The sequence below is a fragment of the Xenopus tropicalis genome, chromosome 2 (genome assembly GCF_000004195.4).
Source record: "Xenopus tropicalis strain Nigerian chromosome 2, UCB_Xtro_10.0, whole genome shotgun sequence".
NCBI classification, from domain to species: domain Eukaryota; kingdom Metazoa; phylum Chordata; class Amphibia; order Anura; family Pipidae; genus Xenopus; species Xenopus tropicalis.
Window position 1 is genome coordinate 41,486,136 of NC_030678.2, and position 14,262 is coordinate 41,500,397.

Below are 14,262 nucleotides of genomic sequence, written 5' to 3' on the forward strand. Positions count from 1 at the left end.
CTAACTGGAGAACTAATGGTATTACCATTATTTCCGGACCCAGCATTGTTATGCAGTTTACTAGATATGCTTGTGTTTGTATGTGATGGAGCCTAAAAGTTTGGCATCTCGTTAGCTTCTTTTTCTGTTTCTGTATATTTCTATATTTTCCCCCACCTGGCACATAGAATGAACCTTTCCAATTGGAACTTACAGAACTCTGTGCAGGAGCCCTACTTTGTGATCAAACCATTATATCTTCATACCTCAAGTCTACTAAAAATAATTTAAACAATAAATAAATAAAACCAGTAGGATTGTTTTGCCTCCAATTAGGATTAATTATATCCTAGTTGGTATCAAATACAAGGTACTGTTTTGTTTTCACAGATGAAAAAGAAAAAAAATTTAAAAATTTTATTTGCTTATAATGAAGTCTATGGTAAAAGGTTCTATACCTATACAAAAAGATAATATAAGCATGGGATACGTTATCCAGAAATCTTTGAATGATAGAAAGGCCATCTTGATTAAAATGGGCTCCATGGAAGATTGCCTTCCAGGAATTCAGAGCTTTCTTGATGACAGGTTTCCGGATAAGGGATGCCATACCTGTATTTATTATCTTTTATATTTGTGAGATACCCATCTCTTTTCTGTTTACGCAAAGAGATTAAGTAACAGGGAGCCCCATTAGCTTTCCTAAAAGGGTTCTTCATCTTTAAATTACTTTCTAGTATAACAGAGAGAGTGATATTCTGAGACATTTTGCAGTTGGGCTTATTTTTACTTTTTTTTTTCTCAGCGCAGTTTCGAATTTCAGCAGATATCTGGTAGCTAGAGTCCACATTACCCTGAAAAAAAAAGTTCACTTAAAGGCTTAGCGTCATTGATAACAACATGGTCACCCTTTGAACATTTGGAAGCTGCTTAGAAACTGAACGTTGGTTCTTAGCATGTCCAACAGAAATCAAATGTTTTTATTTGCAGATTTCTTTAATTATTGCTAGTTATCAGAATAAGTAAAAGGATGATACAAATGCTGATTGTGTATATGTAGGCCTTACTTTTAGGCATTGTTTCAGCATGATTCAAAGAGTTGGCATGTTATTCCTTTGAAATTTATGGGGGTCTGACGTTAAGGCATTACAAGGCTTGGCACAGGAATAGTTTGCAATGAAGATAAGCTGCTGCCTACAGTCATTCTATTCTGCTGCCCTTTTCTACTTGTAGTGTGCTTGTTCATTCTCTCACTCATGCTCCCATTGTAGGCATAATTGGTTGCCCTGGCTTGCCTTCCTCTGTTTAGTATATATACAACGGTGCACAAGTGGGAGGATAGCTTCATCTGCAGTTCAACTCTTTGAAGAGAATGATTTATGACAGTGTCAGCTCTGCTCTCTCACGCCAGTAATTCTCTTCTACTGTGAGGGAGGTGGGAGCATCTCTGCCTTCCCACATACAAAATCAAGCACACAGCGGTGACAGTTCCTCTCTTTAGTAATCAAGTCTCCTCTACCAAGAGCTCTAATATGGAAATACTGCAGTGGTTTCCAAATAGAGAGAAGGTTTTGCCGGTTTTATCTATCTTTTATTCTCTCTGTAGCTGTATCTGATATCTTGAACTGCACCTTCCTACAATTTGTAACTAATAAATTCTACAGGTGTAAAAACCTAGTATAAACAGTAATATTAGTATTTTTTATATGTGCTGGAATTTTCAACTTTCTACTCTACAGTATATATGTTCAATGAGTCTTCTTGAAGGTTTGACAAAGATGACCTGTTCATACAGACACATTTTGCTAGCTCTTTTTACCTGTTGCTTAATAAAGGTCACAAAAACCTTGAAATCAACATAAAGATACAACGTGCTTATTGAGAGGACACATATAGGTACTTATATCAAAGCACATGAAATAAATTTAATTGCAATAGACTTTAAAGTATATATATAATATATATATATATATAGTAGTGTTGAATTAACTGTAGTCAAATAACACAAATATGTATATTTTCAACTGTAAAATATATCTATAACACAGAACCCAGCCAAGCAGTCTGTCTTTTGCTTTGTTGGAAATGCTTATTTTTGGTTCACTGCGCATTAAAATGGTCTAGTTAGAGGGAATATTCTGAAAATATTATTGTTATGGGGCATACATTACACAGAAGAATTGGCAGCCCTCACAACTAGCCTAATACTTATAAAATGTATATTTGCATGTTCTGGCCCTCCATACCGATATATTGGTTTGTGTACTTTTTTGTGAATGGGATATTGTTAGGGTTGCCACCTGTCTGGTTTTGACCTGGACAGCCTGGTTTTTGGAAGGGCTGCCTGGGTCAAAACCTCCTGCATGGTTTCCCAAATTAGGAAAACCAAGCAGGACTCTGTAACATTGACGCGGAGATTGACCAATTGCCATGTCATAGCCCTGCCCCTGTGATGCCATGGTCCAGCCTCGCCCTGCAACATATCACAGCCCCGCCTCTTCCCTCCCGACCCACCCCCCCCATGACGTCACCCCTGCCTGGCTAAGAAAGCCGGCAGAGGTGGCAACCCTAGATATTGTTGATTTGTATTATTGACTTCAACAGGAGACACACAGAAGGACAAGTCCTATTTTTAATCCAGAACTAGAAAATTGTGTATTTTTTCAAAGATCACAAGAGGGCCAGTTGTGGGTCTATCAAAAAACAATCAAAGCTATATTCAATAAATAATTCCAGACTTCCAGAACCACAGGGCATTACCATCACAAATGGGAATAGAGATTACCCAATATAGGGATTGCATAACCATTAAACACCATGTTTCAGGAAAGTTGGTAGATCTGTTTCTATTGAGAAGTGAATCTGCCTATTAAAATGTTAATTCCCCTTAAAGTAAGACATTCATAAATTGCATTCATATTGTTGGACCAATATTGTAGGCCCTTGCATGAGGACAGAATAAATACCGGATTGCAAACCAAATGCTGCATAAACCAAAGCAGTATCATATTTCATGAGGGTGGACAAAAGCTTTAAATGAAAATGTAATGATTAGATTAGCATTGTTGAATAGTAGGCTCAAGAATGATGCTACCACCACATTACTTCAAAATACATCAACAAAATAAAGAGGTTTGGATTACAGTTGCCTATGGTTCCTGTGTAGCTCAAAAAGCACCCGGCATTAACTAAACGCATTCAAGCCATCCAGTTACAATGTAAGAAACCTGTTTATTGGTCAGACATGTCCAATAATAACTATCTTGTGAAATTTTAGAACAGTTTATGTAGTGCAAACCTAACATTGCCCACATTTCAAAACACCTATAACTAAAAGTGCAGTATAGCGGTGGTAGCAATGGTAAATTTTGTTCAGTTTGCAAAAACTGTTTTCTAACACAAAGCCAAAATGATACTGCATTGGCTGAAGAACACAAAAATGAATGTCCTTTAGAAACTTGAGGTGAACAGATATTAAGCTTTAATTGCTGAAAATTTTTATATTAAATACTAATGTGTGGGGATTAAATATTTAGGCAAACTGCATATTTTAATTGTTTTTTTTATTTGGGTTCAGAATCTCTTTGTCTTGAGCAAAGGCACCAAAGTGGTTACCCTGTTAACTTAACTTTACAGCTCCTTTTTGCAATTATTATTTTGGTTTTGTCTTTCTCCCAGAAACGGGATCAGTGTCCTTTGTTTTTATTCAAATACAGTAGCCTTACTGTTGCTTTTGAAGATAGGATTTCTAGCCATGTTTTGCATTATGCTTTCTATGAATGTTGTGACCTATTTATTATGTCTGTTACACATTCTATGTTAGCGAGATATATTTCATTATTATGTCTGACCTTTGCATTTGCAACTATTTTTCTCATAATTTAAACAATTCATCTTGTTGGGGTATTTTAGGTGTATGTTCTCATTATGTCCTGATAAAAGTAATTTAAAACCAAACTATTGACACAAACAGTTCACTTATGCACAAAACGCATTATGTCATCTTTTTGTTACGTATATGATCAGTCCACCAAAAGGGCTCTGACAGCATCATCCTTTTCCTGTTACTTGATGTGATGGCATAATCAGGTCCAACAAGTCATACTTTCTTGCTCAAACACATGATTATGGTACATTCCAGTGTATGCAAATTGCTGGTCCAGATCTGTCTTGTCAGGTGAAATTGCTATAAGTTTAATTCCCTCACGACTGTTACATAATGGTTGCCATGTGCCTCTTCTTCAGATATTGTCCAAATCCTCTCACTTTGAAAGCACAGTTGGCATCTGGCATCCTATTACAATAATGAGGGACACACACAGACACACAAATGCCACTTTAGTTGCTTTTATCCCTGTCTGTGTTTTAAGGTTTAATTTAAGGCATATTTAGTAGGCCACTTAGTTTATAGGGCAGAGAGTATCCACATTGAATTTTTATGGTATAAAGAACTGTAATGTATAATTATTATTTAAGTTACGTAGGGCATATTCTTTTGCTATATGGCATAGTAGGTAATTGGCCCTCTACATAAAAACATTGTACAGCATACATTATAATTACAATGAGGGTTCAATCTCACATATACTCAGGGGTCCTAAATAATTCAATGCTATATGGCTTTCATTTTCATGAGTCCGTTTGAAATTGAGGTTTGCCATAAGAAGTAAAATGTTTGGTCAGTCATAACATTGTTTAGATAGACATGATTTGATAATATCAAGAAATTCCACACCTCAGAGGATATATATGCACAGTTAATTCAATTTATCTTCATGCAGGGCACACATTTTCATTAGTATGTAGTTACTGGAAATGCACAGCTTTATTGCCTGGTAAGGTCCCAAAGGGTAAGTTGTTTTCTAATTTTTTTTTTTTTTTTTTTTTTTTTTTCATTTCAGTGAGCAATATTGTTCTGTTGCTTACAAGGGTAAGAGATACCTAGTACAACAGTACAGCAGATATTTTCAGGTACCCGGTATTATGGTTAGGTGAATTTCTTATGGGCAGGTTAATAAAATAATGGGTCGAGAAGCATTTTATTATGTAATAAAACGTGTGGTGAATATGGTAAAATGAGTTACAGGTGATCTCACACAGTTGCAGCAGTTTTTAACAGCAGAACCAAGGCTAGTGCTACACCAGGCAGATTCTGCTGCTATGCTCCTGACTGCTTTCTGATGGATGTGCCTGCACACAGAAATGTCATGTTGCCCCAGGTGCAGGCACACAGAGCTGATTTTGGTGCCAAAATGCACACCCAAGCGTTTCCATCCTGAAATCTACTCTGTGTGCCTACACCTGGGCCGACACAGTGGCCCAGGTGTAGCCCACTAATTAGAGCCCACCAACCGGGCTACCCAACTGATACCTGGTGAGGATTGTACAGCCTTATTCATATGGTTCTCTTTCTATAGATCTTCATAGGTTCCATTGTGTTCCAATTGTTGGCTTGGGGCTAAATGACTGGATCCGGCAGATTTGGCATACTGCGTGGGTGGCCAAATTGGGCAAAGGTGTGCTTGGTTTGGCAACCTTGCCAAACTGGGCTAGCTTAAGGGACAGGAAGGTCAGGTGTTGGGATACCTTTAATTGAGCAGCACCTCCAGTGATGGGAAACATTCAGGACCTTAAGGGTGCCCCTGTAATAAAAGAAAGGCACCCACATTTATATAATCAAATTACACAAGCAAAGATAATTGCACTTAGGTCCTAAACTCCTTTGGATTGTTTTGCCACCTGTATACGTTAGTTCTGATCAAGTACACTGTCGTGCTTTATTATTACAGAGAAAAAGGAAATTGTTTTTAAATTTAGAACCCTTTGCTAAAAATAGAGCCTAGGAGTGCTTGCCTTCCCTTAATTTGGAGCTTCCTGAATAATGAGTTTTTCCACAAGGTTCACATACCTGTAGAGATTATAGGTATGGGACCTGTTATCCCAGGGCCTGTGGTTTTCCAGGTAAGGGATTTTTCTGTAATTTGGAACTCTGTTTCTCCATACCATAATTCTACTAAAAAATAATTTCACCATTGTTAAACCCAATAGGATTGTTTTGCCTCCAAAAAGGATTAATTATATTTTAGCTGGGATCAAGTACAGGGTACTGTTTTATTATTACAAAGAAAAAAGAAATAATTTTTAACAAGGTATGGGTTCCCTTACAGAAAGCCTGTCTCCCATAGATTCCTTTTTAATCAAATAATTCAGAATTTTAAAACTGACTTCATTTTCTCTGTAGTAATAAAACAGTACCTGTAATTGATCCCAACAAAGATATTATTACCCCTTATTGAATACAAAATAATCCTATTAGGTTTAATTAATGTTTTATTGATTTAGACTTAAGGTATGGAGATCCAAATTATGGAAAGACCCCTTATTCAGAATACCCTTGGTCCTGTGCATTCTAGATAATGGGTCCTATACCTGTGATAGAATCTATGGGAAGATATCCTTTCCGTAATTTGGAACAATAACGGGTTTTCGGATAACAGATCCCATACCTGTACAACAACAAAAAAGATATTAATTGTTAAAGTGGAGGGAAAAAGATTTTATCGAGTATTTGTCTCTTAGTATCCAGATAAATAAATAATGATACATGGCGATGCAGTGCTAAGGTGTGAAGTTGCAAAGCAGTGTAAAATAAAGTTCATACACCACAATAAACAGTGTACATCAAGTTAATGACATCTGAAAGCAAGTATAAACCCTTCTGATTAGACCTCTCTGCTATACTTCTTCCAGAATGAGGAATGCAGAGAGTTCTAGCTTAGGAGGTTGTAACTTGGCCATATGCTGTATGGTGGCTCCTGATGTATTAATAAATATAGTACAGGCAACAGGGAGTCATTACACAGGAGTTGAAAAATTTCTTATTGTGTTTACATCCAGTGTAGTATGTACTACCCAAAATACATAAGCACCTCTCTTGTCTGCCACTAGTGGCAAGTAATGATTCTGTTTTAACACCATTGTGTGTATTTTTAGATAGAATACTGTTTCCTTTAGCTACGGCAGGAAGGTCACATTTTATGGATACTTCCAATTTTTTAAGAGTTAGAGCACATTCCATAAAATATAGCGGAAGTAATCTTGGTGGCATTAGATATTAATAGCTTATATACCGTACCTCAATTCCAAATGAAGACTGATTAAGAGCAGTATGAATGGTATTGGAAAACTACAACGCAAAACAGGTTGAAATTTTGCTGTCATTGATGCAAATGGTTTTGACAAATTTGTTTATTAAGGATACGCTTTATTTGCGTTCATATTTATGAATGATTTTGAGGAAAGGTTTGTGTATTGCAATTCAAGATTTTAGTAGGTGCTACATTGGAGGTGCTATATAGACGATTCGTTTATAGTGTGGCAGGGCAATGTTGGATCCTTAGGCTAATTTAAACAGATGATTGTGTACCTGGTATTACTGTTACGATGCAGTATGATTTTACTAAGGTTACATTTTTGGATACTGTTGTTAAGCTGATACAGGAGATTATGTACAGATTTATATGTGAAGTGTACTGATGGTAATAATCTCCTATTATATACCAGCAATCATCCTCCACATGTTAAAAGGTCAGTACCACGTTCACAGTTGATTAGAGTTAAATGGATTGTGTCAGATGTAGTGGAGGAAAGGCTACAGGAAATGGCTAATACATTTGTTGCACAAGGTTTTCCTAAACATGAGTTAGAAGTAGAGATTCAGAAAGTGAAGGAAAAAGATAGATAGATAGATAGGAATTGCTGAGGGATATACTTACCATCCAAATATAAAGCGGATTTTAAATATTTTTAACAAACATTCGAGTGTTTTATCACATGCCTATGTGTTAGAATTCCAACAACCCACTATGTCATCATATAGGAGACCTAAAAATATGCAGGATATGTTAGTAAAAGTTGACATTGGATCTAACAAGGAGAGACAGATGACATTGACACAGAGGAAGGATGGAATGTACCCATGTTTGGGATGTGCACAATGTGGTTGTTTAATAAAAGGCTCCACATTTAGTTATCCACAATCTGGTAAAATGTATAAGATTAGAGGGTACTAGAAATGTTCCAATAGTTACTGTTTATTATATTAAATGTTCATGTGGACTAATGAATGTAGGAAACACAATGCAGCCAATTAGGGATTGTATTTCCCAGCATTGACCTCAATCAGGAATGAAGTAGTTAAATTGCCTGTTCCACATAATTTTAAACAAGCAGGGCATTGCGCCTCTGAATTGTGATATGCTGTGATAGAATCATCCTGGTACTTAAGTGTGGAGGTAGAGATTATAATTGAAAAAACATGAGGCATTTTTGCATTCATCCTCTGGGAACATTAGAGCCCCGGCGAATGAGGCTTTGTGTGATACTTGTAATTGCAATTGTGTTATTTTACTTGTGAGTTGTAGTTGAACATTGATACACAATTTGGTCATGTATCTTTAAGATGAAGATGGTGCTGCAAGCAGGAACAAAGACTTATGGCTAAAAGAAGTGTGATTCATTTTGGGAATATATATAATGTTTGAGAAAGGGGTGCAAGTCTGAAACGTTACATGTAATTTTTGTTTGCTGCTTTTAATTTTTTCAATAAAGATGGATTTTTGCATATTTAAGGAGTGCTGGTGACTTTTATTTTGTATGTGGTTTGCCCCCGGGAAGGGTTTGACACCCAGTGAAGAGACCAGGTGGAGTGCTGCAGACACACAGGGGTACTGTTAATAAACATAGTGATATCTAAGATTCAGTTTAAAATTACAAGTGAAGGTAAGCCTTTCCTTTTTACAGGGTATATATGGGTACAGGCTTGTTTGTTACATGAATAACCACTTCCCTGTAGAGTTCTAAGTGCAGGAATGACAAGTGGTTTGTGTATTTAACTTCAAAAGAGCCAATGAGTCCCAATCTTTGTGACTTTAGAGAGACAGAATAAAAGCACTGTAGTCATGTCTGTTGAACTGTTGGTGCCAAGCAACTGAAAGCTTAGTGTTCCATTTTTCTGGGTTCTGTCTTTTCAAAGGTGTATACTTAGAGCTCACTAAAAGGCAAGTTGGCCTGCAGTGAATAGATATGCTAAGTTCTGAGTGAAATTGGATGATTTATTCCTGCAGTAATTTGCATGATTCACTGAGAAGCCTATTGCTGGAAAACTTATATATGTGCATTTTTTCATATGTATCTCTGGGAAAATCTCATAAATGCAACAGAAAATTCAATTCCAGTGTACAATTTTGTCAGAGAAATGGCACCATTTTACTTGCAATTTTCTCCCCACTAGTGTATATTTAATATCAATTCCGCACTGTGCCTATAGTGAGAGCAACAAAAGCTGCTAGTTCATCAGGTAGCTGCTTTCCAAATTCCTGTGTTGTTCATACTTTTCCTGGATAACTCAAATAGAGAGGTGCCTGAATCTTGTTTTTTTCTGAAGCAGAGGTGCATGTTCCTACTCTCACTCTCATCTGCACTCCGCTTTATCTGCCATTTTGGTTGACAACCTTCTGTAATGTCCAGCTGGCGTAATACATCGATTTTCATATTCTGTTGTTTGGCTTGGCCAAATTCAAACATCTGTATGATATTTGTAGAGTTGCAGCATACTTAAATAGTTTTTCCATAGTTTTCAGAACAAAAATATAGCTGTGAGCTGTATCCAATACCTTTTCAAGTTATGTACTGCTTGCTTAGACAAATATATTTTTAATTCACTGTATATCAACTATTTTTACTCGGTCATGTTTTTTTTAATGGTTTTATTTATAGTTTTCCAGGAAAGGGTACATAGAAAGGAGGGAGGGAGGAAGGAGGGTGTGATAGATCACACCACTAATTGCTAGGATATCATGCCACTAAAAAATGTTACTATTGTTGCACTCCCCCCTTGAGCATCACAAATGACACAAGCACATTAAGGTTTGATTAGTTCAAGTATTCTGCATTACCCTTCCTGGCTGCAAGCCTCCTTTCCCAGCTGTTTCTTTCTTTAATTGTATTCATATTTGGCTTTGGTAAAACTCCAGCCATAATTATTATGGGGCTCTCATCCGTTTTAGAGCCTAAAGCTATAATCGCGTTATTAACATGAGCTACGCTACCAATGTAAATGGCTTTATACCAATCCATTCTATAGACTGCAACCATAAACTCGTTAATGTGGGGATACCATTACATTCTGGCAGTCATAAATGTGTTTGTTAATTTATGGTACGAACACATTCTAAAAGCTTCACCCAATACATTTGTTAATTTGAGGTAACCTTCCATTCATGAGACAACTTATACAGTACAAAAAATGAGCACAATGTGCTGCTATTGCAGAATTGCCATAAGTCTCTGTGCTGTTCTAAAACAATTTTTTTGGAAATGGATGTTGTTCATGTTACAATGCAGTAACAATTGCACCTGCAGGACCCCTGGGGCGGCAGCCCTGGTTGCCCCTGCACCCCCCAGTCTGACCCTGGCGCTAACTGTTGCTGCTTGGGTGGAGGAGGTTAACTGTCAGAAGAGAAGCACTGTCATGCTACATCACTTTATCTGAAAGATTCCAGCATAGAGAGGCCTTGACAGAGTGACTGTAAGCACAGGTATTGGAGAGCGCTAATATTATCAGAATATCTTTTATTTTGCAAAAAGACATGTTTAAACTGGTACACCAGCCTCTCAGTTAGGACTTTTACCAAACCCAATATCACCACTTAGAAGGCTGCATATACCAGAGCCTGACACATATTAAGTTCTATAAGGCTGGAGCTGTTGGAGGGGACAAGGCTTTAATATGAGAGCCTATCATGAACGGTGTTCAAAAGTTTGTAAAGCAATTCTTATATGTTATGTAAAAAGCCAGTTCCCAGAACTCCTTTTGAGTATCAATTTTACAAAGAATGGAAGCATTATTCACAACATAGTTAGGTCTAGCATGGGACTAGTGATCGGCATTGCTGATTTGTGTCATAGAGGAATCCTTATATTTCCAATGGATTTTATATATTTTTTTTTTCACAATACTGAAGTGTCATTGAAGCATGTGACAAAAAGGACATATGTAAGCACCAACACAACAAGGGAAACATAACTGGAAGACCCCTGCTCAGCTCAGTACTCTGGATAATAGGTCCCATCTCTCAGAACAAACAGTAGTTTTGGATCCTGATACCACTATATAATTTTGAATCTTTCCCTTTGTAGGCAAAGGACAGCGATGAGGATGATGAGGTTACTGTGAGCTTGGATCGAGATCGTTTCATGGATGAATTTTTTGAACAGGTATGTAAACAGTCTACAAGTCTGACACGTACGCGTACTCATGCTTATTTAATCCACCTCTGCCAAGGTTTTCTTAGCTTTACAGACAGGGAAAATCGGTTAAACCCATAGCTTTTACTGTAGAAATCTAATATTATCCATAAGTCTATAACCTAACAACATACCTTGCTGGCCAAAAGGTATGGTCAAAGGGCCGAACCTCTCTACCCACAAACATAAGATATGGGTTCTGCCCATGGATTTTCCATGGATTTACGTAGTTGCCTTTTAGGGGTGATCTGCCACTGTGTATATACAGTGGTGTGAAAAACTATTTGCCCCCTTCCTGATTTCTTATTCTTTTGCATGTTTGTCACACAAAATGTTTCTGATCATCAAACACATTTAACTATTAGTCAAAGATAACACAAGTAAACACAAAATGCAGTTTTTAAATGAGGGTTTTTATTATTTAGGGAGAAAAAAAATCCAAACCTACATGGCCCTGTGTGAAAAAGTAATTGCCCCCTGAACCTAATAACTGCAATCAAGCGTTTGCGATAACTTGCAACGAGTCTTTTACAGCGCTCTGGAGGAATTTTGGCCCACTCATCTTTGCAGAATTGTTGTAATTCAGCTTTATTTATTTCTAGCATGAACCGCCTTTTTAAGGTCATGCCACAACATCTCAATAGGATTCAGGTCAGGACTTTGACTAGGCCACTCCAAAGTCTTCATTTTGTTTTTCTTCAGCCATTCAGAGGTGGATTTGCTGGTTTGTTTTGGGTCATTGTCCTGCTGCAGCACCCAAGATCGCTTCAGCTTGAGTTGACGAACAGATGGCCGGACATTCTCCTTCAGGATTTTTTGGTAGACAGTAGAATTCATGGTTCCATCTATCACAGCAAGCCTTCCAGGTCCTGAAGCAGCAAAACAACCCCAGACCATCACACTACCGCCACCATATTTTACTGTTGGTATGATGTTCTTTTTCTGAAATGCTGTGTTACTTTTACGCCAGATGTAACGGGACACGCACCTTCCAAAAAGTGCAACTTTTGTCTCGTCGGTCCACAAGATATTTTCCCAAAAGTCTTGGCAATCATTGAGATGTTTTTTAGCAAAATTGAGACGAGCCATAATGTTCTTTTTGCTTAAAAGTGGTTTGCGCCTTGGAAATCTGCCATGCAGGCCGTTTTTGCCCAGTCTCTTTCTTATGGTGGAGTCGTGAACACTGACCTTAATTGAGGCAAGTGAGGCCTGCAGTTCTTTAGATGTTGTCCTGGGGTCTTTTGTGGACTCTCGGATGAGTTGTCTCTGCACTCTTGGGGTCATTTTGGTCGGCCGGCCACTCCTGGGAAGGTTCACCACTGTTCCATGTTTTTGCCATTTGTGGATAATGGCTCTCACTGTGGTTCGCTGGAGTCCCAAAGCTTTAGAAATGGCTTTATAACCTTTACCAGACTGATAGATCTTAATTACTTTTGTTCTCATTTGTTCCTCAATTTCTTTGGATCTTGGCATGATGTCTAGCGTTTGAGGTGCTTTTGGTCTACTTCTCTGTGTCAGGTAGCTCCTATTTAAGTGATTTCTTGATTGAAACAGGTGTGGCAGTAATCAGGCCTGGGGGTGACTACAGAAATTGAACTCATTTGTGATAAACCACAGTTAAGTTATTTTTTTAACAAGGGGGGCAATCACTTTTTCACACAGGGCCATGTAGATTTGGAGTTTTTTTTCTCCCTTAATAACGTAAACCTTCATTTAAAAACTGCATTTTGTGTTCAATTATGTTATCTTTGACTAATAGTTAACGGTTTTTGATGAGCAGAAACATTTAAGTGTGACAAACATGCAAAAGAATAAGAAATCAGGAAGGGGGCAAATAGTTTTTCACACCACTGTATGTTAAAGGGATACTGTCATGATTTTCATGTTGTACTTTTTATTCTTAAATTACACTGTTTACATAGCAAATAATTCACTCTACCATTTAAAATGTTATTGTTGAACCAACAAATTTTTTTAGTTGTAATATTGGTGTGTAGGCGCCATCTCAGTGCATTGTGCCTATGTCTGAGCTTTCAGAAGGGGCCAGCACTACACATTAGAACTGCTTGGAGGTAACCTATTGTTTCTCCTACTCCCATGTAACTGGAGGAGTCCTAAGATGGACTTGGATTTCTTATTACTAAGTGCTATTCTGATATCTACTGGGAGCTGTTATCTTGCTCCCTTCCCATTGTTTTGTTAATCGACTGTTGGGAAGGGGGTAATATCACTCCAACTTGCAGCTCAGGAGTAAAGTGTGACTGAAGTTTATCATAGCACAGGTCACATGGCTGGCACTCTGGGAAATGAAGAATATGGCTTACCCCATGTGAAATTTTTAGTGCACGCACATACTGCAGCGTAGGCAAGCAGATCCACTTCTCTCTGCCTGACGGAAAAACTGAGGGCTGAGAGAAGTGGATATACTAATTGTGTGCCCTTGCCCTTAGAATATGTTTTGCTGTTACTCATTACATTATAATGATGTGCTTTCATTTTTACAGGTTGAAGAGATCAGAGGGTTCATTGACAAGATTGCTGAAAATGTGGAGGAAGTTAAAAGAAAACACAGCGCTATCCTCGCTTCACCCAACCCTGATGAGAGTAAGTGGAACCAGTTACATGTGTGTTATTCTAACATACTGTACCTTCTTACCAATTTTAAGAAAAAAGAACGTAACAGAAAACCATTTGTAAGAAAAAAAAAATGCTACAGAATATCCCTGCACGCATTTTGTTGCAGCTGGCGAGAATCACATTGTTCCATTTATTTTCAACCAGGCTAAAAACTTGAATGTTTTAATAACTGGGAAAATATATAAATAAGGTTGATAGAGACAATTCTTAGTGATTTCTTTTGAAATTTGGCAGCTTTTACTTTCTGAGTTTTTTTTTGGTGACTTTGCATAGATTTTTACTTTAATAAATACGATTTGTGGTTCTTAAGAACACTTCTGAGTATTTACAAGTTAGCAT

The 14,262-nt window shown here is 37.5% G+C and overlaps 1 protein-coding gene across 3 annotated transcripts in view; it reads left to right on the forward strand.

Moving 5' to 3' along the window:
- Positions 1-14,262, forward strand: part of stx1a (syntaxin 1A) — a 91,376-nt gene that overhangs the window by 24,838 nt on the left and 52,276 nt on the right. For all 3 annotated transcript variants that reach the window (XR_001169885.3, XR_001169884.3, NM_001078723.1), the window contains exons 2-3: positions 11,179-11,256; positions 13,791-13,890. Coding sequence is in view for 1 of the 3 variants with exons in the window: in NM_001078723.1 (NP_001072191.1) it covers positions 11,179-11,256; positions 13,791-13,890 (178 nt within the window). In the remaining 2 variants the exon portion in view is untranslated. The remainder of the gene's footprint in view (positions 1-11,178; positions 11,257-13,790; positions 13,891-14,262) is intronic.